At 40.8% G+C, this 21,871-nt stretch overlaps 1 protein-coding gene across 3 annotated transcripts in view; it reads right to left on the reverse strand.

Moving 5' to 3' along the window:
• Positions 1–21,871, reverse strand: part of pkd1a (polycystic kidney disease 1a) — a 179,607-nt gene that overhangs the window by 31,880 nt on the left and 125,856 nt on the right. For all 3 annotated transcript variants that reach the window (XM_048551749.2, XM_048551750.2, XM_048551751.2), the window contains 9 exons: positions 18,805–19,000; positions 15,950–16,120; positions 15,607–15,750; positions 13,796–14,006; positions 12,643–12,769; positions 8,915–9,028; positions 5,022–5,062; positions 2,799–3,001; positions 623–731 (listed from right to left, as the gene is read on the reverse strand). In XM_048551749.2, the coding sequence (XP_048407706.2) occupies positions 623–731; positions 2,799–3,001; positions 5,022–5,062; positions 8,915–9,028; positions 12,643–12,769; positions 13,796–14,006; positions 15,607–15,750; positions 15,950–16,120; positions 18,805–19,000 (1,316 nt within the window). The remainder of the gene's footprint in view (positions 1–622; positions 732–2,798; positions 3,002–5,021; positions 5,063–8,914; positions 9,029–12,642; positions 12,770–13,795; positions 14,007–15,606; positions 15,751–15,949; positions 16,121–18,804; positions 19,001–21,871) is intronic.

Genomic DNA, 21,871 nt, shown 5'->3' on the forward strand with positions numbered 1-21,871 from the left:
ATAAATTACTTAATGACTGAGCTAAACAAGTTTTTTTTAAAAATTCATTAACAGAATGGAGGCATCTGTGGCTAGGCTAGAATTTACTGCCCATCCCTAATTGCGCAGAAAGCAGTTAAGAATCAACCACTTTGCTGTGGATCTGCAGTCGCAGGCAAACAAGACCAGGTAAGGACAGCAATTTCCTTCTCTAAAGGACATCAGTGCACCAGATGGGTTTTTCCAACAAGTGACAATGGAGTTATGGTCATCATTAGACTGTTAATTCCAGATTATTTTTATTGCATTCAAATTCCATCATTTGCCAGACTGGGATTCAAACTTGCGTCCCCAGAACATTACCTGGGTCTCTGGATCAACAGTCCAGCGATAATAGCACTAGGCTATCATCTCCCCAGTTGAGGAAGGACATTCATGTTAAAGTTTGTTCCTGAAATTGCATCCCATTATATTAGCCCAAATGAAATGATTCCTGTGGACTTGTATCTGCTAGCATTTGAATAACAGTCGTTTAGCTCCTCAATGCTAATTAGGCATTCCTATCAAAACAATATCATTAAACCATTGTCAGTGATAAACTGGCATTGCATGTATTAAGGACAGACTTTCAAGGTATACTCACAGGTTAGATATCAAGTGACTTTCAGCATCTAGTGAGATCCTGCCACTGTCATATGAGGTGGACACCTCATTGTTCCCATCGAAGTTAATTCTTTGTATTAGGTGTTCATCTGACAGAAACAAAGCATCAAAAAGCATAAATATAAAGACTCAATGCACAAATGATTCACTAGAGCCCCAGCTGAAGTGGGATTCGTGGACATTACCTATGGTCACACTGTGTATACAGAATAGGCTATTCAGGCAAACCAGTCCCTGCCAATGTTAAAGCTCATATGGTCCACATCCTACTTTTTCTTATGTAACAGTATTACCTTCAATTCCATTCTCCAAAACGAGCTTTGGTTTAAGTCCATTCATGATATTTGCTTCTACCACTGTCTGTAATTGCAAGTTCCACATTCACATCTTTTTCTGGGCGAAGATATGGATAATGATAGGATAGTGTAGGGGGAGGAGCTTAGATTAGTTCACAGGTCGGCGCAACATCGAGGGCCGAAGGGTCTGTTCTGCGCTGTATTGTTCCATGTTCTAAAGAAGTTCTTTCTGAATTCCTTACTAGATTTCTTGCTGACTACCACATACTTATGGGTGTCTAGTTTTTTTTCCCTCCACAACTGCAAATATTCTCTGAGCAACAGCCAAGGGGGTATCAGCATTAGTAGGATTAGAATTATAGTGCATAATAATTGTGATTTACGTGCATAATTATGCTTGGGTTTATTCCTTGTTTTAATAATAGCAGCCTGAATAAGCATATTATTGCTACACAGAGCAAGGTAATAAAGGGAACTGAGAATCCAGCCATTTGACTTACCATAGAATCTAACAGTCCCAAGGCTGGGATAAGACGAGCCTGGATCAAGATATGCTGAAAACCCATTTTTGGGAAGATCACTGGGTAGCCAGACGAGCTTCTCCTGTTCATACACTCAAATAAAATGGCATGCTTGCCTGAACTGTGCAGACTCAAGAGCTGTCATTGTTCAGCGCACCCCTGTTTCTAAATGTTTCCAATTAATACCTTTCATAATGTAAGGACCTCTATCAAGTCCCCTCTCAAGCTTCCTCATTTCAAGAGGAAGGAGATCCAGCCAGTCTATTTTCCTGATAGATACATTTTTTGCATTTCCAGCATTGTTCTTATAAAACATTTATCCCCACATTCTTGATTGTCTCTATATCTTTTACATAGAGGCAATTTAATGCAGCACTCCAGATATGGTCCAACCAAGGTTGCTATAAGTTGTATCTGTAGTTTGTAGAACTGTAAAATTCTAGTCTTCCAAAAAAAAATCAGAAGAGCTCAAATTTGAAAAATGACTGCATGTACATACGATAAAATATTTCTATTATGTTACAGAGTTTGAAGAACATCACCCCACAAGAGGAGGGATATTGTAGTCTCCCCAATCCAATTAATTTGCTAATATTCAGGAATGAATAGCAAAGAGTGTGGAAATTATCCACCTTGTTAAAATCAAGGAACAGTTGGGAGTTGTTTACATTGGGTGTGAAAGCAGAGCCATGTTTTTATATGGCAGAATGCACTTGATGGGCCAAATGTCCACTCCTGCTCCTGTGCCTCATATTCATATGGGATTCTATGGCCAGGTGCTCCCTTTGGACAAAAGGGAGTATACAGCGCATCCATCACTTTTCATCGAAGTAAAATCCTGAATCGTGTCTTCCTTACTGGAGTGCTAGGTCTCACAAATAACTGTCATGAAGTATCTGGGTTTTTACGACCATTGTTCTAGAGAAAGGAGTTGGAGAAAAAGATTGCTAAAATTTTTATGAAGATGTATCTTCTTGGAAGTTATTTCAAAAGGAGAGTGACCTTGAAGAAAGTTGCTTATAATATGTGCCAGGAGTGCTAATTAATAAACATTTCATCAGTCTCTCAAAATATGTGAAAATTATTTTGTCACAAAGCCTCTGAGCTCTGTCAGTCTGCAACAGCTGGTCAGTTTCACCTTGCTATTTACAGGAGCTTGCTGTGCACAAATTGTCAACTGTGTTTCCAAACTCCAACAGTGACTATGTTTCAACAGTACTACACTTGTTAAAGGTCTTTGTGAATGACACCACATATCCACTCTCTTGTTTCATTTCATGGAGTCCTTGATTTCACTCTCGCAGAAGATCAGTGTTTTTGTAATATAATAAAAGATTACCTGAAGCGGAGAAATATTTGTTCCTGATTTGATCAATGCCAAACGAAAGGGGCTCATCATCCGAACTCAGTTGTGTCTCTATTCCGAGATGGCGAGTTCCTCGGCCTCTCCTTAACTTTGGAATGTTACTCCCTATAATGGACTGATCATTCAACAAATCTGGCCAATTCATCATGCTGTCATAGGCTGGCCAATTCAGCATGCTGCGAGTGAACACAAAGTCTCAACAGTTGTGTTACATTAACTGGAACAAAGCCACCTAACTTTCCAACATAAACAGTATCTACCTCCCAAGGGCTCTTCCTCGTCTTTTTGAAATGAAAATGCAGAAGTCTACAAATTAATAATAATTATGACTGCACGTGTGGAGGAGTGGGAAATGATATCATTGGCCCCAGATAGGCTGAGCCAAGGTAAATGGAAGAAAAAAAGAAACTGATGTGACCATTATGTTGGTGAAATGTGTGGCTGACTATATGTTAGGTTTTGACACAACTTTTAATGATAGCATTAATGCACTTCACAGGAGCATTATAAAGTGGGGAAGTGAGCTACACAGGAAGGTATTAGGGCAGATGACCAAAAGTTGGTCAAATAGTTAAGATTTTGGGAATGTCTTGAAGTGAAGTAGAGAGGCGAAGAAATTTAAGAAGGGAATTTGTGAAGTTCGAGTACAAGCAGCTGAAGGTGGTGGAGTATTTAAAACCAGCAATCTTCATGAGACCACAATTAGAGGAACATAATATCTTGGAGAGGTGTGTGCCTGGAGGAGATTACAAGGATCGGAAAGGATGAGGCCTTAGAGACAACTTGAAAACAAGGAGGAGAACTTTAGATAAATACTCAGCTTGACCAAGAGCCAAAGAAGGTAAGCAAGCAGAGCGGCAACAAGGAAATAAGACTCAGTGGGAGTTAGGAGAGTGAGAAAGTTTTGGATGACCTTGACTTTACGGAGAGTAGAGTTTGGGAAGCCAGCCAAACAGTGCATTGGAATAGTCATTTTTAAAAGTAATTACGCCATGAATATGGCTTTCACCAGTACGGTAAGAACAGGCCCAGCTATGATTCCATTAAGTAACAGCCTAGTTAGTGATGTTCACATTCCACAAGTAAAACAAAATCTAGCTAAGTAGTAAAGATCCTTCATTAAGATAACTGGGTGCTGGCTGTCAAATTTAGGACTGAATTTCAGCATAAGGAGAAATGTCAGGGGATTAAAGAAGGATTAACATTTTAATGCTGATAGTAATTAAACCTTTTTATATATGTTTCTGCATCTGTGCCAAACCTTTTCTAAGAAAGAGGTTAGGAAGTGTACAGGAATGATCCTCGGATATGCTGAATTGCACCAGCAGACTGATTGCCACTCAGCAATTCCTCGCAAATTGGCAGTTGACATCTGATTCAAAGTGCCTTGGGATTTTAGCCCAGCATTGCTGAATTGATCACCTCCATGTTCTATAAACAGATCAGGAAGGAGGGAGGGAGCTTCAAGCCAGAACTGACTCTACCTGGGTAACAAAGTGTGAAGCTGGATGAACACAGCAGGCCAAGCAGAATTTTAGAAAGTCAAAAGCTGACGTTTCAGGCCTAGACCCTTCATCAGACCCTCTCTGATGAAGGGTCTATGCCCGAAACGTCAGCTTTTGTGCTCCTGAGATGCCGCTTGGCCTGCTGTGTTCATCCAGCTCCACACTTTGTTATCTTGGATTCTCCAGCATCTGCAGTTCCCATTATCTCTGACTCTACCTGGGGTAGTGTTTCACAGTCAGTACCTCATCCAGATTGGAAATCTTCACACACAAGCTTTATCCCCCAGTCCAATTGCCACTGAGCTAAGCTCGATCCTGTCCTTGTCCCATTTCAGCAACTGCAGACCTTATTTCACTGACATGGAAAGTAAAGAGGGCACTCTGAATTGGCACTCATCCTCCATCCCTGGTTGAGAGACACAATGGCCAGTTGTGGAATCTCTGCTTCCTCACTGCTGCTCCAGCTGAAACTTGCTTAAATAACAGGAGACACTAAACAACCAATGAATTCTTTTCTTGAAATGGATGTGAATAAGTTTAAGGAGGTTTGTCTTGTTCACAAAGAAAGTCTCAGAGCGCAGACTGTAAGCAACAAGCTGTCTTCTCGACAAAAACTTGAATTTCTCTCTCAAAATGAAAGAAAAGCAGTGACAGGAAAGCAAACCAAGGTTAATATTCATGACATACTGACCTGTTGGCAATTAAACCAGACTTTAGTTTCGCTTTGTAATCCTACAAAGACAAAAGAAAATTAACCTTTAAAGACTTATCAATTAGAAGGCCTGTAATTGCAAAAGAGAAGGAAAAGTCTCTTGAGAGGCACCTTTTAGGATGCAGTTCACAGGCGGGGGTTGGTTAGTTCAGTTAACTAGACAGCTGGTTTACAATGCAAAGTAATTTCCACAATGGCTGAGGTTATCAGGAAGGAGTCTCCTTTTCAATCTCTTCCCTTGCCTAAGATGCTGTGATCCTCAGTTAAGCCACTCTAATAGGGGGTTATGTCTCTCTAATGAGAGAGCAGTCCTTTGGCATCATACCTTTTAACTCATAGATCATACTGTAGTCAAAGGTGCAGTCAGCTGCACAACAATGCAAAACGTGCCACTTTCCAATCTCACACAAGGTCATTAAAACCAGGCAGGCTTAGGCAGGTTATCTTACAGCGATAGTAGTGTAACTCCGGTTCAAGGTGAAGTCAAAATTTACAACTGCCACACTGGTCTATTGAACTACTTAGGGACTCTCAACATCTTGCAAACAGCAGCAATCCTACAGTGATACACTGCAAGTGCCAGCCTGGATTATCTGCTCAAGTCTATGGAATAGAATTTGAATACAATCTTTTGGCTCATTCCTTAAAGAAACAACCATTTCATGACAAACATTAAATAAACTTTTTTGTTTTTTTTATTGACCTGTTTACTCTATGGTGACGTCAATAGTATTGAAATGCATCTCTGCATCACTTGTAGGTGAGCTGCATTGTAATAAAGTTGAAGTTTAGAAAAATAAATTGGCTTTAATGGAGCAGCTCATTAAACAACAAAAATCAATTTTTTAAACAGGAGTAGATTGTAAAATACATTGCAATGTGATTAAATGGGTTAAATTATAACACCAGATGCCTGGATGAGACTTGTTTTCCACTGAATGTAGAGGATTAAGAGATGATCTCAGCGAGGTGTTTAGACCATTAAAAGGACTTTGTAGGATATGTAAAGGGAAAATATAGTGCCCACAACAATGGCACACTGATCAGGAGTCGGGTTTATCTGGTCAATGGACAGCGGTCAGTTGACCCCCAAAAGACTCAGCACAATAAAGCAGTTAAAAACCAATGATGTCAGCAAAATGAGTATGTTGTATGGCTACTCCTGGTCACTGTAATCTAATCAAGTGAATCCGCAAAAGGACTGGCCAGTTATCATCTGTTTAGCATATGATCAGTCTGTGCAGGGTCACAATTGCATATGTAAGGTTTAGGAAGCTAGGGGCCTGTGAGGAATATAAAGAAAGCAGGAAATAAGCAGGGAGTTAAGAGAGCAAGAAGGGCCATAAAATGACCATGGCAAATAGGGTTAAAGAAACTCCCAAGGCATTCTATACAAACATTAAAAACAAGAGAATAACTACAGAGAAGGTAGGACCTCTCAAGGATAAGGAAGGAACTTGTGCTTGGAGGCAGAAGATGAGGGTGAGATCCTAAATGAGTACTTTATATCAGTATTCAGCCAGAAAAAGGATACCAAGAATAGTGAGACTTTTGTGGAAAATATGTTATGGCATTTTGAGATCAAGAGTAATTGTGGTGTAGGGTCTCTTGAAGAGCATTAGGGTAGATAAGTCCCCAGGGCCCAATGGTATCTACCCAGGTTATTGAGGGAGGCAAGAGGGGAGATGTTGGGGCCTTTATCAAGACGTTTCTATCCTCATTATCCACTGGAGAAGGCCTGGATGACTGGCAAGTAGCTAATGTTCCTTTGTATAAGAAGGGAAATAGGGATAATTCTGGCAACAACAGATCAGTGAGTCTCACATCAGTGGTTGGCAAGCTACTGGAGAGAATTCACAGCGATAGGATTTACATGCATTTGGAAATGCATGGCCTAATTAGAGACAGTCAGCATGGCTTTGTGCAGGGTAGGGCATGTCTTAATAACTTAACTGAACTTTTCAAGGAGGTGGCAAAGGTGATTGCTGAGGGTAGAGCAGTGGATGTTGTCTACATGAATTTTAATAAGGCTTTTGACAAGGACCCTCATGGTAGCCTCATCCAGAAGATTAAGATGCAAGGGATTAACGGTAACTTGGCTGCATGGATTCAGAATTGGCTTGCCCATAGAAGGCAAAGGGTGGTAGTGGAAGGGTGTTTTTCAGGTTGGAGGTCTGTGACTAGTGGTGTTCTACAGGGATCTGTTCTGGTGTCTATGTTGTTTGTATATTTTTATATATAAAGATGACTTGGATGAAAATGTAGTTGAGTGGGTTAGTAAGTTTGCAGATGATACAAAAATCAGTGGAGTTGTGCATAGTGTAGAAGACTGTCAACGGACACAACAGGATATAGATCAGTTGCAGATATGAGCAGAGAAATGGCAGATGGAGTTTAATCCAGATAAGGCACAGCGTTTGGGAGATCAAATGTTAAGGAGAAGTACAGAGTTAACAGCAGAACCCTGAACAGCACTGACGTACAAAAGGATCTTGGGGTTCAAGTTTATAGCTCCCCAAAAGTGGCCATGCAGTTGGATAGGATGGTAAAGAAGGGGAAGGGGCATGCTTGCCTTTATTGTTTGGGGAATTGAATACAAGCGTCAGGATGTCATATTGCAACTTTGTAAGACTTTGGTTAGGCCACACTTAAGAGTACTGTGTTCAATTCTGGGCACCACATTACAGGAAAGATGGAGGCTTTGGAGAGGGTGCAGAAGAGGTTTACCAGGATGCTGTCTGGATCAGAGGGTATGAACTATAAGGAGAGGTTAGAAAAATTCAGGTTGTACCCTCTGGAGTGGCAGAGGTAGAAGGGATTCTTGACAGAAGCCTATAAAATTATGAGATACATAGTAGGGTTGATGGTCAGAATCTTCTTCTCAGTGTTGCAATGTCTAAAACTAGGGGGCATGCATTTAAGGTGAGAGGGTGCAAGTTCAAAGGAGATGAGAGGGGCAAGTCTTTTTATACAGAGAGTGGTAGGAATCTGAACTTACTACCACTGGTGGTGGTGGAGGCAGATACCATAGGGGTATTTAAGAGACTTTTAGATAGGCACATGACAATGCAAGGAATGGAGGGACAGGAGCAAAGGTAGGCAGAAAGGATTAGTTTAATTTGGCACCATGTTTGGCACAACATCGTGGGCAAAAGGGCCTGTTCTTGTGTTGTACGGTTCTATGTTCTATGGCTACCAAAGCAGACCAGTTGGTTATATGATTAATGTTGTCAGTTACAAAAAGAGTGAAGTCTAAGGCCTTCGTTTGTAACTGAACTGGGGAGATCATGCCTCAGGCTGAATGAAATGTATTCTCTGCTGTATATGTATGGAAAAAAACTGGCAAAACTAAGAAGGGAGCCTCAGATGATGTGAGTGAGAAGTAGGGGGTGTTTAAACTCTGGTGGATCTCCCGCCTGCTGGCAAAGACTTAAATCTAAAGCCAGGCCATTAAACAGCAATTCAAACAGTTGTGGAAATCAGCATCACCTCTTGTCCAAAAAGTTGCTGAGGATGGGAGTCAATTAGTAAATTTCAGAGTTAAGAGTTCAAGGTCAGGTTAATAGATCAGCCAGATCTACTGGAATGGCAGAGAAGGTTTGAAGGGCTAAATGGCCTCCTCATACTGCTATGAAGATAATGGCTTCCTTAAAAATGAACTCTCTAAAATCTGCTCTCTGAATGATAGAGCGGCCTCAGCCCAGATGTTTGTTGATCCCAAACAGGGCACAGCTGTCTTGATGCAATGAGTGGATACTGCACATAAAGAAATGTGATGAGAGAGAGTACAGTAGAGTACAGGTGGTATCAACAGATTTGCGTTCTTGTATCAGATCTTTAGCTGCAGAGCGTGCGGTAATTCTCTGACGTACCTCCTCTATATTGTCTGCAAATGTTAAAAAAGAACTGCCTGCTGTTGAGGAATCAATATAATCATCAATTTCCAGCACATTTGATTCGTGTTGACCTGGATCATGCATAGCTACCTGTAGAAATAAAATAAAAATTGGTCAGATCAGAATGACATTATTCCCAATATTTTTTGAAATCTATCCTTTCGGTGTCCATGTACACAGATCCTTGAAAGTTGCCACCCAGGTTGACAGGGCTGTTAAGAAGGCATAGTGTTTTAGCTTTTATTAATAGAGGGATCGAGTTCCGGAGCCAAGAGGTTATGGTGAAGCTGTACAAAACTCTGGTGCGGCCGCACTTGTAGTATTGTGTACAGTTCTGGTAACCGCATTATAAGAAGAATGTGAAAGCTTTGGAAAGGGTGCAGAGGAGATTTACTAGGATGTTGCCTGGTATGGAGGGAAGGTCTTACGAGGAAAGGCTGAGGGACTTGAGGCTGTTTTCATTAGAGAGAAGAAGGTTGTGAGGTGACTTAATAGAAACATATAAAATAATCAGAGGGTTAGATAGGGAGAGCCTTTTTCCCTGGATGGTGACGGCGAGCACGAGGGGGCATAGCTTTAAATTGAGGGGTGAAAGATATAGGACAGATGTCAGAGGTAGTTTCTTTACTCAGAGAGTAGTAAGGGAGTGGAACACTTTGCCTGCAATGGTAGTAGATTCACCAACTTTAGGTACATTTAAGTCGTCATTGGATAAGCATATGGATGTACATGGAATTGTGTAGGTTAGATGGGCTTGAGATCGGTATGACAGGTCGGCACAACATCGAGGGCCGAAGGGCCTGTACTGTGCTGTAATGTTCTATGTTCTTTAAAATAATTCCCTTCTGTCACTGGAATGTACATCTAGACCCATAAACATCCAGTTAATGTTTGGTAACTATGGAATGCATTGTGTAGTCTCACCGGCGAAACTGACCAAGTGAAAATCTAACCATTGTTCCTTGACATTCAATGGCATTACCATTTCTGAAATCCCCCAACATCAACATCCCAGGCATCACATTGACCAGAAAATGAACTAGATAGTCACATTAATAGTGCATCTACAAGGGCATGTCACTAGCTAAGAATTCTGCGAAGAGGAACTCAAATGCTGTCTCCCAAAAACTTACCTACAGTCTACAAGTATGGAAATGTGGAAGTCTGGGATGTGCTAGGACATTCCCCCTTTGCCTGGATGAGTGCAGCTTCAACACTCAAGAAACTTGACATCACCCAGAACAAAGCAGCCTGCTAGACTGACACCCATCCGCTGCTTTCAACATTTACCTCTTTCATCAACAACACATTGTGACTGCAGTATGTACCATCTACAGTGCCCTGCCCATGCTCCTTAGAAAACACCTTGCAAACATGTGACCTCTACCACCTTGAAGGACAAGGTCAGAAAATGCATGCGAAATCCACTAACATTGATAAAGCTTCCCCTCCAAGCAAAATATCATCCAGACTTCGAATCATATCATCGTTCCTTCACTGTCAATGGATCAAAATGCTGGTACTCCATTCCTAACAGTATTGAAGTGTCCCGATTAAAGGTGCAGCTATTAAAGAAGACACCTCACCACCATCTACTTCCGGACAGTTAGGCATGGACAATAAAGACCAACAACACCCACATCCCTTGAATGACTTTTTAAAAATGTATTTTCCCAACGACAACTGCAGTACATTAAACATCAACACAACAAGATGCATTTTAATTGCTTTCAAGGATTTTTGTTGAAATCACTGGCATTCTTGCTTTGGAGATAGAACTCCAACTGTAGAGCGGATGGACAAAGTCAATGTAGAAATTACCCTTTCTCATATGAGGCAATCTAGAATGAGAGGTCACAGTTTTCGGCTAAGGGTGGCAGATTGAAAAGAGAGATGAGGACCAATTAGTTCTCTCAAAAGTCATGAATCTGTGGAAGTCACTATCCCAGAGTGGCGTGAATGCTTGGCCATTGAGCAAATTTAAGGAGGAGATAGACAGATTTTCAATAGTAATGGATTCAAGGATTATGGAGAATGGGCAGGAAAGTGGAATTGAGGCCAAGATGAGATCAGTCCTGATTGTATTAAAGCAGGCTCCAAGGGCTGAATTGCCCAAGTCCTACCCCTACTTCTTATGTTCTCTTCTATGTGCCTCAATTAAGCATGCCACAACCAAAATATCAGACAATGCATTATAAACCCCAAGTACTGGCTGTGTAAAAAAGTATTTTTTTCCCGCATGGCATGTTTGCTTCTTTGCCTCATTATCTTAAATTGATGCCCGTCTATCTCCTTTGTCCAGACCCCTCATGATTTTGAGCACGTGGATCAAATGCCCTCTCAGCCTTCTCTTCTCCATGAAAAGCACAGTCTCAACTCCTCCAATCCTTCTTCGTAACTGAGGTCCCTCAGCCCTAGAACCAATCTTGTGAAGGGTGGCTTCATATTGTTCACATGTATTTGTTTAATAAAGTCTAAAGTGGGCCTAACTTACGTGATGAGCTTTGTTGAAATCCTGTTTTAAGAATCAAGGACTGGCGAAGGAATGAATGCGGTTTTTAAAAGCAAGGTACCTGACACTCATTCCAAGTGTTGTTTGTACAGCAGTCTGGTCAGTCTACTGGGGATGAGCTTGAGGCAAGGAGTATGTGAATGGAGAGTCAGTCAGAAAGAAGCACCTGATTGGTCTAGGAAATGGTGACCCACTATCAATAACAAAGGACTTGTGTCTACTAATTACTTTCTGATTGGCTTTCAAGCAGTGGGAACAGCTTGCTGACGTGTATGTTGGGGTTAGAAGCCATCAGATTTCCAGAAAAGAACATGCTGTCCTTAACTCTGTAGCAAAAATAAAACATCTCATGCAGGAAAAAAAACAATTTGCATCTCATCGGTTGCTGTAAACTGTGGCTTGTAACCAATAAGTCACTAGGGGGCAGCACGGTGGCTCAGCGCCAGCGGGACCCAAGTTTGATGCCACCCTCAGGTGACTGTGCAGATTTTGCACATTCTGCATGGGTTTCCGCTGGGTGCTCTGGTTTCCTCCCACTATCCAAACGTGCAAATTAGGTGGCCTTGCTAAATTGTCCATTGTGTTCAGAGATGTGTAGCTTAGGTGCATGAGTGATGGGAAATGCAGAGTGACAGATATAGGCTAAGGGGATGGGTCTGGGTGGGATGCTCTTCAGAGGGTTGGTGTGGACCTGTTGGATTGAATGGCCTGATTCCACATTGTACAGATTCTGAAGTCACCCTGTGCTTCCTGAAAGCAAGTCTAAGTACCTGGGGAAGGAATGTCAAAGCAGCAGCAAGTCCTGACTAGAAAAGAAAAATCATTTTAGCAAACTCTGTGCACAGGGACCACGCCTTCCCAGTCTTTCTCTCTGCCCATGCCATCCTATTTTTGTGTCAAACGTATGTCTGTGTGCATGTATGCGTATGTGTGTTGCGTGTGCGTGTTGTGTATGTGCGTGTGCGTGCATGGGGGCATTTTATAAAGATGCTATAGTTTTGACTAGAAGACATTTCCGTCAACAGTCCGTAAGTCTGAGGAAGTTCTGAGGAAGGGTTAACTCTGATTTTTTCTTCATAGATGCTGCCAGACCTGCTAAGCTTTTACAGAAGCTTCTGTTTTTGCAAACTGATTTATGGAATGGGCAAAGATTCACCTCCCAGAGGCGAAGATGAGAGAGGATCAAGCTTACCCTGCTCTGGGCTTTGCGGAAAAGCAGAATGATGATCAGATAGAGTGGATAGATAATTATACTGGATACAATGCCAGCTGCTACAGTCTCTCCGCTCAAAGGAACCAATGTTGAAACTGGAACATCACTGGAAAAACAAATTCATACGGTCACACAATTATTTTGTTTAGCCATTGTATAGAATCCTTGAATGAAATTTGTCAGAAAAAATGCCAGAGTGAAATCAGAAAGAACTTTTACCAAGCAAAACATAATGAAAACGTGGAATTCTCTCCTTTAAAAGGCTATGGAAACTTGTCAATAAAGAGGAGAATTTTATTAGGGAAGATGATCAAGGAATATGGGGAAAAGTTGGGGAGATGAAAATAAGTTGCAGCTCAGTCATGGTTTAATGGAATAGTAGGACAGGCTTGAGAGGCTGAATGGCCTACTTCTGTTTCTTTGCAAACAATCCTGCCGTATATTCCACACTCTTCTCATCACCATCCATTTTAATCCCACTGGTTGGATATTTTGTAATCAACCTGTTCAGGGATGTCATCACACATCTCTGGAGAAGGTGACACTGAGCTCAGCCCTCTTGTAAAAAATGTGAAAATCACTTACCTGAAGCATTTAGCAGGAGTACAGTTTTACCCAAAACCTCAAGTGTTATAAATTCATAGTATGGTTGATAACAGGGTACTGCATCTCTACCCCTCCCATTGTCCCAGTAATGACAGAATGAAATGGGAGAAATAGACACATTGTAATGTTTCACTGGACAATGCCAGAAATGGCTGTGATGGAAGTATGAATCTGGAATTTGAATCCAGGTGACTAAAAATCTGCAGCTTGTGGGTTGAAATCCCATCAGAGTAAGCTGTGAATGGCAGTTAATAAATCTGACAAGTTATGACTTGGCAGCAGAGAGAATGCCCATGAAAGCTAACAGACATTGTCATAACAACTCAAATGGCTCAGTGTTTCCTTCAGGGAAAGAAACCTGTTGCCCCTCTCACCCCAGCCTTAAGCTATGGCATTGTCTCAATGCTTGTTCAAATATTTTAGCAAGCCAAAGAAACAGTGCCATGGAGCCATTCAGTCTTGTAGTGCCACATCTTAGGACAATAAAGGAAAGGGCTTTGATTAAAATAAAGAAGGATGGACGTACCTTTTGGTTCCATCAGTTATGATTCCATACCACACTGCACTGGCACAGAAAAACAGGAACATTAGTACAAGGCAGCAAGTAATCCTCTGGACTCTGGTGAAGCAACTGTGAGGAGGACGATCCCAAATTGATAGCCAAATGTGCCCTTCTGAGAATCCTCTTTGGATTTCTCCAGTGAATATGCGAGAAAAATCCTTCAGTTTGGCCTCCGCTATACAGGAAAAGTATGAATAAAATTACCGTAGCCAGTACTCTACTCTGGTTCAACAATCATATCACACAGAAAACATATCACACAGAACAACTGGTTACAAAAAAAAAGCACACCCATGTCCCAACTTCCACATGAATACTAATCATATCTTACAACGTCAGTAGTAAACACTTTTTTAAAAAAAATCACTCACAAGACATGGGTATCACAAGGTCAGCATTTATAGCTCCTCAACAATTATCATTAAGATGGCAATTAGCCAAATTCTTCACAACTGCGTGCCCTATTAGACCATGTCAGAAGGCAGCTAAGATTTAACCATATGGCTGTGTTTTGGAATCACATATAGGCCAGATCAGGCAAGAATGGCAGATTTCTTTCCCTTAAAAAGCAGCAGTGAAAACAGATGGGGACGTTAGTTATGTGATGACCATTACAAAATGCAACAAGATTTATTTGGTTACTCGAATTTCAACTTCGAACTTCTGTTGAGAGATTGGAACTCATCATCAGTCCAGGCTTCTGGATTACCAAGGTGTAAAGAGAGAAAGATCAGAACTGAGATATTAATCAATCTGCAATATAAACTCTTGTCTCTCTCTCCAGATCTGTTGTGTATTTCAGAATTTTCTCTATTTTAGATTTCCAGCACAGTTGCTCTAGTGATTCTAGAGTTCTGGTCCTATAACATAACTACTGGGCTGCTACACTCAATATGCTTCCCAGACTTAGCTGCATTTCTTTACATGTTTCTTTTTCGCAACTTTCTCTCATCTTATTTAGTTTTGTTTAACTGTAAATGGCAAAACTGTCCTAGGTTTTACATATTCTGTGAATCACTGTATTAGAAGAATTTACGGGCCTGGGCTGTGGGAAGGTGCGGTTGTGCAAAGGGAATGTTTTCAGCAGAAATGGAATGTAAGAACATAAAATGCTGGACAAACTCAGCAGGTCTAGCAACATCTAAAGAGAGCTGTCATTTCAAGTCGAGTATGACCCTTGGAGTCACATTGAGTTAAGAGTCATACTGTACTCGAAATGTTCACTTTATTTCTCTCTCCAAAGATTCTGGCAGGCTTGCTGAGTTTCTTGAGCACTTTTTCTTCTTATCGCATATAGTTATAGCCCTTTGTTGACTATAACAGTGCAGGCTAGCTTTCCATTGGCCTGCAGAAGATTAAGCGATGACACAATTAAATGCAATTGTGTACGATTAAAGAATCTGATAGAGTAGTCAGGAACTATTCTCTTCAGTTGAAGTCAAAGCAAGGGAGGTATTACCTCAAAATTAGAGCTTAAAACAACTGTAGATATGTAGAACTTTCTCCACAAGAAAACTGTCTGGGCCTAACTGAAAATGCCAAAACTGAGACTGTTAAAATTGTTCATCAATCAGAATGTTAACGGGAACAGAACAAAAGTGGCAAGGTGGAGTTAAGATCAGACCAAGCATTATCTATTGCATGGCAGGGCTGGATTAAAGGGTTGAATGGCCTCCTAATGTTGCTCTGTCCAGGCAAATCCTATTGCAGATTGGGTAGTCCTAAGAGACGTGACCATATTGGTATTGATATCTTCTCAAAACAAATGGACTTACTTGCAGCTAGGACCTCCTTTTCCACCAGACCTTCATTCCTCTCATTGTCAACAGCTAACCAGTCATGGACCAAGAAACAGTAACTGTTATTGGTCTGTAGATCCTTAATTATTACATGCTGCAGGTACCATGATGGGGTAAGACCTAATGAGGAAAATGTCAGGTATAATTAACATATTGTTTACAGAACCTGGATTGAGGTAAACAATTACAGAAACACTAGTACCCTAATACTACAAACTATTACTTAATGTTAATTTTCATGTCAAATTATGGCGATTAGTGCTGAGACCCAAAACATGACATTTGGCTTTTGTTGGTGACTAGTCAATGTGTCTGTAACCTTTATTATCGTGCCAGATCCGAATCTTCCAGATGTTACCAAGGCTGTTATCAGTTGCAATCTGAAATATATCCACACTGTTTCTGCGAAAAGCGTCCTCTCTGTCCAGGTGTCTGTGACCACTCTTGTCCTCTCTGCCATACAGGCTGATTCCCACATGAGATGATGTGCCTGTTGGTTTGTGAAATGTAATTGCATATCAATCTCATCAAATATGTACTTCAAAATTCTTACTTTGATCTAATGCTATGTACAAGGCATATTAACAATTTCCACTGCCCTATCAAATGGTAAGATAGCTTTCCCTAAGAGTATGCAGAAGGAAAGAAAAAGACCAGCATTCATATGGTACTTTCTCACAGCCCTGGATAGCTAAAAGCACTTAACAGATTATGAAGTGAAATCACTGTTATAATCCATGAAAGGCTGCAGCCAATTTGTGCACAGCAAGCTCTCAAAAACAGCAATACAATAATGACCAGATGATTTATTTTAATGTTGATTCTGGCATAAATATTGGCTAGGAGCCTTGAGAAATCTCCCCCACTTATTGAAATACTGCCACAGAGAGGGCAGCTGGGACACTGATTGAATGTTTAATCTGAAGAATGGCAGCTTCGAGAAAGCAGCACTCCCTCAGTACTGAACTGAAGTGACTGCTTTGAGACCTGAGCTGAAGCCCTGTAACTTGGATGAGAGCACTACCAACTGGGTCACACCTGACAAGGAGCTAACTAATGAAGGATATTTAAGCACCGGGAATTTTAAATTTCAGGGAAACCAAAAAAACTGGATACGTAACTTCCCGAAAATAAAAAAAAATGACTTTGTGGTGATTAGATTAGATTAGATTAGATTACCTACAGTGTGGAAACAGGCCCTTCGGCCCAACAAGCCCACACTGCCGCTTGAAGCATCCCACCCAGATTCATCCCCCTATAACTCACACACCCCTGAACACTACGGGCAATTTAGCATGGCCAATCCACCTAACGTGCACATCTTTGGACAGTGGGAGGAAACCGGAGCACCCGGAGGAAACCCACGCAGACACGGGGAGAATGTGCAAACTCCACACAGACAGTCACCCGGGGCTGGAATTGAACCCCAGTCACTGGCGCTGTGAGGCTGCAGTGCTAACCACTGAGCCACCGTGCCACCCTAAATCTAACTGAAATTTCCAACATGTTGAAAGTGATCAAAGGAAACTTCATTCAGCAAAAGATTTGAATACCAAATTGTTACTGGTTTTCAAAATAGCAGATAACTGACACAGAATGTGGTACTAGAGCAACGAGTACCAAGCAAGAAATTATTAATTGAAAATGTTGATGCAGTAATATCTTTTATTGGGGAAAATGCTGGTGTGGAATGAAAAAGTCCTTTGTTTGAAACTGTTAATTAAATCATATTCTATCTTGAAATTTACAAATATCCAATCTTGACGTCTCAATCTTGGTGCAAAAATTAATTGAGAAATTATCTGCTCAAAAACTCTTCCTCGGCAGATAAAGTGGGAGACACAAGTCTGTGGCTACAAATTAGACACGGGAGGAATGTGCTGGAAATGAAGGACAAAATGGATATGCCTACACATCTCTTCTTCAGTTCACCAAAGAGAATCAGATCCTTGCTGATTATTCACCAAACTGCAGCAAAATGCAGTGATATTTTTAGTATTTATCAAACGCACAGGCAGATCCTTGGTCTGCTTGAGCCAGAACGGGGAAACAAACTCCCGCATACCGTTGGCAACAGTTGGATCATTGTGTTAGCTCTCTGGTTAACTGAACTAACCAGCCTTCCACCTCTACATATCCTAACCCTGTATGAAATTGTGGAATGTTATTTGTATTCTGTAAGTGAGGCAGGCTGCTAAGTTGGAAAAAATGAAAATTCATCTTATAAACTGAGTAAAACAGGCTTGTTTAGTCATACGTATTACAAAGTCTTCCTTCTTTTTCAAGTCTTATCTAAGCAAAACTGTTCATTCCAAATGTTTCCAAGACAACAGGTTTGGGTGCCACACCTTGGCACAAGTAGCTTCTTTGTATATCAAGATCCTTTGAAAATAGGATAAGCATGTTGAAGCATCATAACCTCTCTGGCAATGGCTATAGGCTGGCAGGTAGTTCTGATGTTAGATCAAGTATCTGATCAACAACTTTATTTCCCAGTGATTTTTATGCCAATATAATAGTTTTAAGTTTTCAAAGTTCCATAAGCAACATTGAACACAAGCTCAGAGTGCGTTTAATTTCACCCCAAAGTCAGATTAAGGGAGCCTTGAAAGCTCCTCCAGAAGTTATCTGATATTTTGAAAACCAATAACAATCTGGAAAAATAAAATGGCTATCTTCAGACTACGGAGATAGTAGGAACCGCCAATTGCTGGAGATAAGTTCTTTAAGGTGGGCATCCTTAGATGAGGCTTCGCAGTGGGATTAAAATTGTTAGAAATTTTCTGAAGCAGGGTCTTGACCCGAAACATCAGCTTTCCTGCTCCTCTAATGCTGCTTGGCCTGCTGTGTTCACCAAGCTCTACACCATGTTAATTTCAGACCACAGATGCTTTTCACTGCAACGCAAAAATCCTAAAGTTTCCTTTTTACTAGTGTCCCTTTCCCTCTTTCAAAGAAGTGAACTTCCATAGTCAAATCAAAACGAAGTCTCCATTACTTTCTGCAAGTGCACAGAACTGTTACCATTTCAACTAATTAGAGTTTGCTATACCTTTGATGGATTAATACTTTATCATTATCCTCAACGTAAAAGGCCTCCATGTCCTTCATTTCAGAACTGCTTAAGAAATAAAAAAACATAATGACCACAGAATGAACAAAACAGTCTCTCACCTGACCCTCTGCCCCATCCAGTTTTTACCAGGATTTCATATTTGTAGAATCCATCCTTTCCACATAGGGGAATAACTCCAACCCGATTAATGTCGATCAGGTCCAGCTTCCGAACAATGACAACAGAAACCGCGTAGATGACAAAACAGATACCACACGTTAGCAAGACGATGTAATTCTTTATAACAGGCGAAGGCTGATAGAAATAAAAGCAGAGAGAAAGTAAGTTTCTCTTCACACCCCTAGTCCATCATGTCTTCACAAAACATTCTAACAGGCGAAAGCCAAAATTTTCTCTCATGGTCAGTATAAGTGCCACAATTTGTACCTGAAAACCTTCAACTTGAGCTGATGAATAGTAACAAAAGGTTGGGGCCGCTTTGATTTTGCCCGTATTGCACACTCTCCCGGAGTCAGATTAGCCACATACCATACAACTCTCTTAAATATAGTCAATGAATCTTAGAATTATGCAGCAATTATACACTTGGTTCATTGTGTTTGCACTCTCTCTTTTGCAGAGCTATGCAATTAATCCCAATCACCTGCTTGTTCCTCATAACCCACAAACTTTTTCCCTATAACTATTTATCCAACTTGCTTTTGAAAGTTATGACAGAATTGAAAATTATCATCAAATCTGCCTTCACTACCCATTCAGGGTTGGTTTGGACAAGGAGGATTTTTATTTTATTTCTCTTTGCAGACAGCCATTGGTGAGCTTTGTCCTTTCATTGAGGTAGTTTGAGGATGAGGTCTGTAACCCAGGACCGTTCCACCAGCCTGGCTGAAACTGCTTGGTATTCTCTTGGAACATTTATCTTTACAGAAGCAGTACAAAGCAAAAAAAAAAGGCTACCATTAAGAACGTTGTGGGAAGTTATTTATTTCTGCAATTGTGCATTCAGAGAAGTGAAATGGTCTTTTTATTACCTGTCTTGTGAATGGAGACTATTGGATCACTTTCAATTTTTGAGTTACTCTGTGCAGTTAGTGAATGCGCTGGAGGGGGAAATGTTTATGTCCAATATGTGAGACAAAGGCAATTCCTCCTCAGCATCTCTAGGATTTGCAATAATTGTAGTGCAATAATTGTAGTTCAGTTGGTAAAACATTGCCTCTGAACTACAAGGCCCTGGATTCAAGTCCCACTTCAGCTTGACAGCATATTCAACAAGCTGAGCAGTTCACTGCAGTCCTGAGGGAACACTGCACAGATGGAGACGTTGCATTTCAGATGAGGTGTGAAACCAAAGACCCTCGTGGCACTATTTCAAAGAGTGGGCAAGATATTCCTGGTGTTCTAGCCTTTAATCAATATCACAAACACAGATCATGTCATGATCTTATTGTTAATCCATTCATTTTTATTTAAAAACGTCAGTGGGATAATCTATAAAGCCAACTGAAGCAGAATCATATAAATCAAAAGACAAGAACAGGTGTCTGATCAGACAAAGACTTTAGTACTATTCAGGAAGGAGCCGATGGTTGAGGGGGATGGTGATGGATTAGAAAATTGGAAATTGGGTGGGATATGCAGCAGGTCCAAGACTAATTTCACACCTTCATCTCCTCCACCCATGAAGTTGAGGGAAAATAAAAACACATTAAGTTCCAGGTAAAGAAGGGTTCATCTATCTTTCTAACATGCTTATTGATTGGCTAGAGATTTACAACATTCGGGAAAAGCATGCTTTACTTCCCAAGTTTAAAACTGTGGAGTTTCCATTTCGGGGTAGAGTCTAGGAGAGGGGAACTTTGACTAACCACCACCTCCGCACTACACACAGATCCCCCCACTAAAATCGCTACCACCACCACCACCACACACCCCCCTCAACTGTTTCCCAATCATGGATTGAGCTTCTCTGGTGAAGCTTCCCAGCAACAGTGGACTTTTAAAAGCTAACTCTTTACAGGCCCACCCCTGCCCAAGGAAAATGCATTTTCCATCAAGAAAACTGGAACTTCGAGCAAATAACAAAGAGCTCCAGAAAAAAAAACTTTAACACATGTTACACAGCAGTGATGCAAAGGTAAACACACCATTTCTGCAGAAACGTGCGGCTCCTAGAAGCAGATGGAAGCCATTTGCTATGGCTTACTGCATTTTACCGTGACTGATCCTCCCATTCTGTGCCTTTTATTAAAGTCTGGTGCTGCCACATCAAATACATTTTTTAAAGAAAAGAAACACAGATGTTGAGCCAATATGCTCCAACGGCACTTGGAACAGTTCACGTGGTTGATTTAATTGTTGAAACAACAATTTGAACTTAGAGAACATCTTTAATGTAGCAAAACCATCACACTGAATTTAATACTGTCATTGCCATGACAGTGATTGACACTGACCCATGAAAGGAGATGGTCAGAGGGACAACCCAAACGTTGGTCAAAGTGGTAGGTTTTAAGAAATTTCTTGAAGGAGGCAGGAGCAGTTTATGGACTGAATTCTAGAACGTAGGGCTTAGGCAGCTAAGCTATGGTCAACAGTTACTGGCAATTCTAAGGTTTTGAAGTAGATCTGTAGCTTGGGTTGTGGGTGTTGAGGTTGTTGTCGGCAATACTCAAAGGTTAGGCAGAAGCTAAGCTTGTAAATGAAATGGTCTGTAATAGAACCATAAATTCTGTTGTATTATTTTTGCATATTACTTTAAATTTGAAGTAGACAGTGCTTTTTGTTATTTCTTGCCATAAGCATATTGCTAAAAACTGGAGAAAATGTACAACGTAGGATAGGAAATATCCTCAACTAGAAAAAAATGCTAAACAGGATTCTGCCATTCAACCTTGCTGAATGTATCTGAAAACAAGAAGATCAGCCAAACTCTTCCCCAAGTTAATCTACTTCAATGCCAGGCAATTCCTCACCCAATACATCACCTCACATTACTTCCCTCCCAATCATTGCCAGTGTTAGACATGTAACCAATACTTGTTCCTATGCTGCAGTGCCCAAATACACCTCCGTAATCAGAACATAAGTCTGAAAGAACCTAGAATAGGACAGAAACATTATTTTGCATTTTAGTTTGCATAATTTAGTCCTCCCTTATATCAG

Source organism: Stegostoma tigrinum, chromosome 23 (genome assembly GCF_030684315.1).
Source record: "Stegostoma tigrinum isolate sSteTig4 chromosome 23, sSteTig4.hap1, whole genome shotgun sequence".
NCBI lineage: Eukaryota > Metazoa > Chordata > Chondrichthyes > Orectolobiformes > Stegostomatidae > Stegostoma > Stegostoma tigrinum.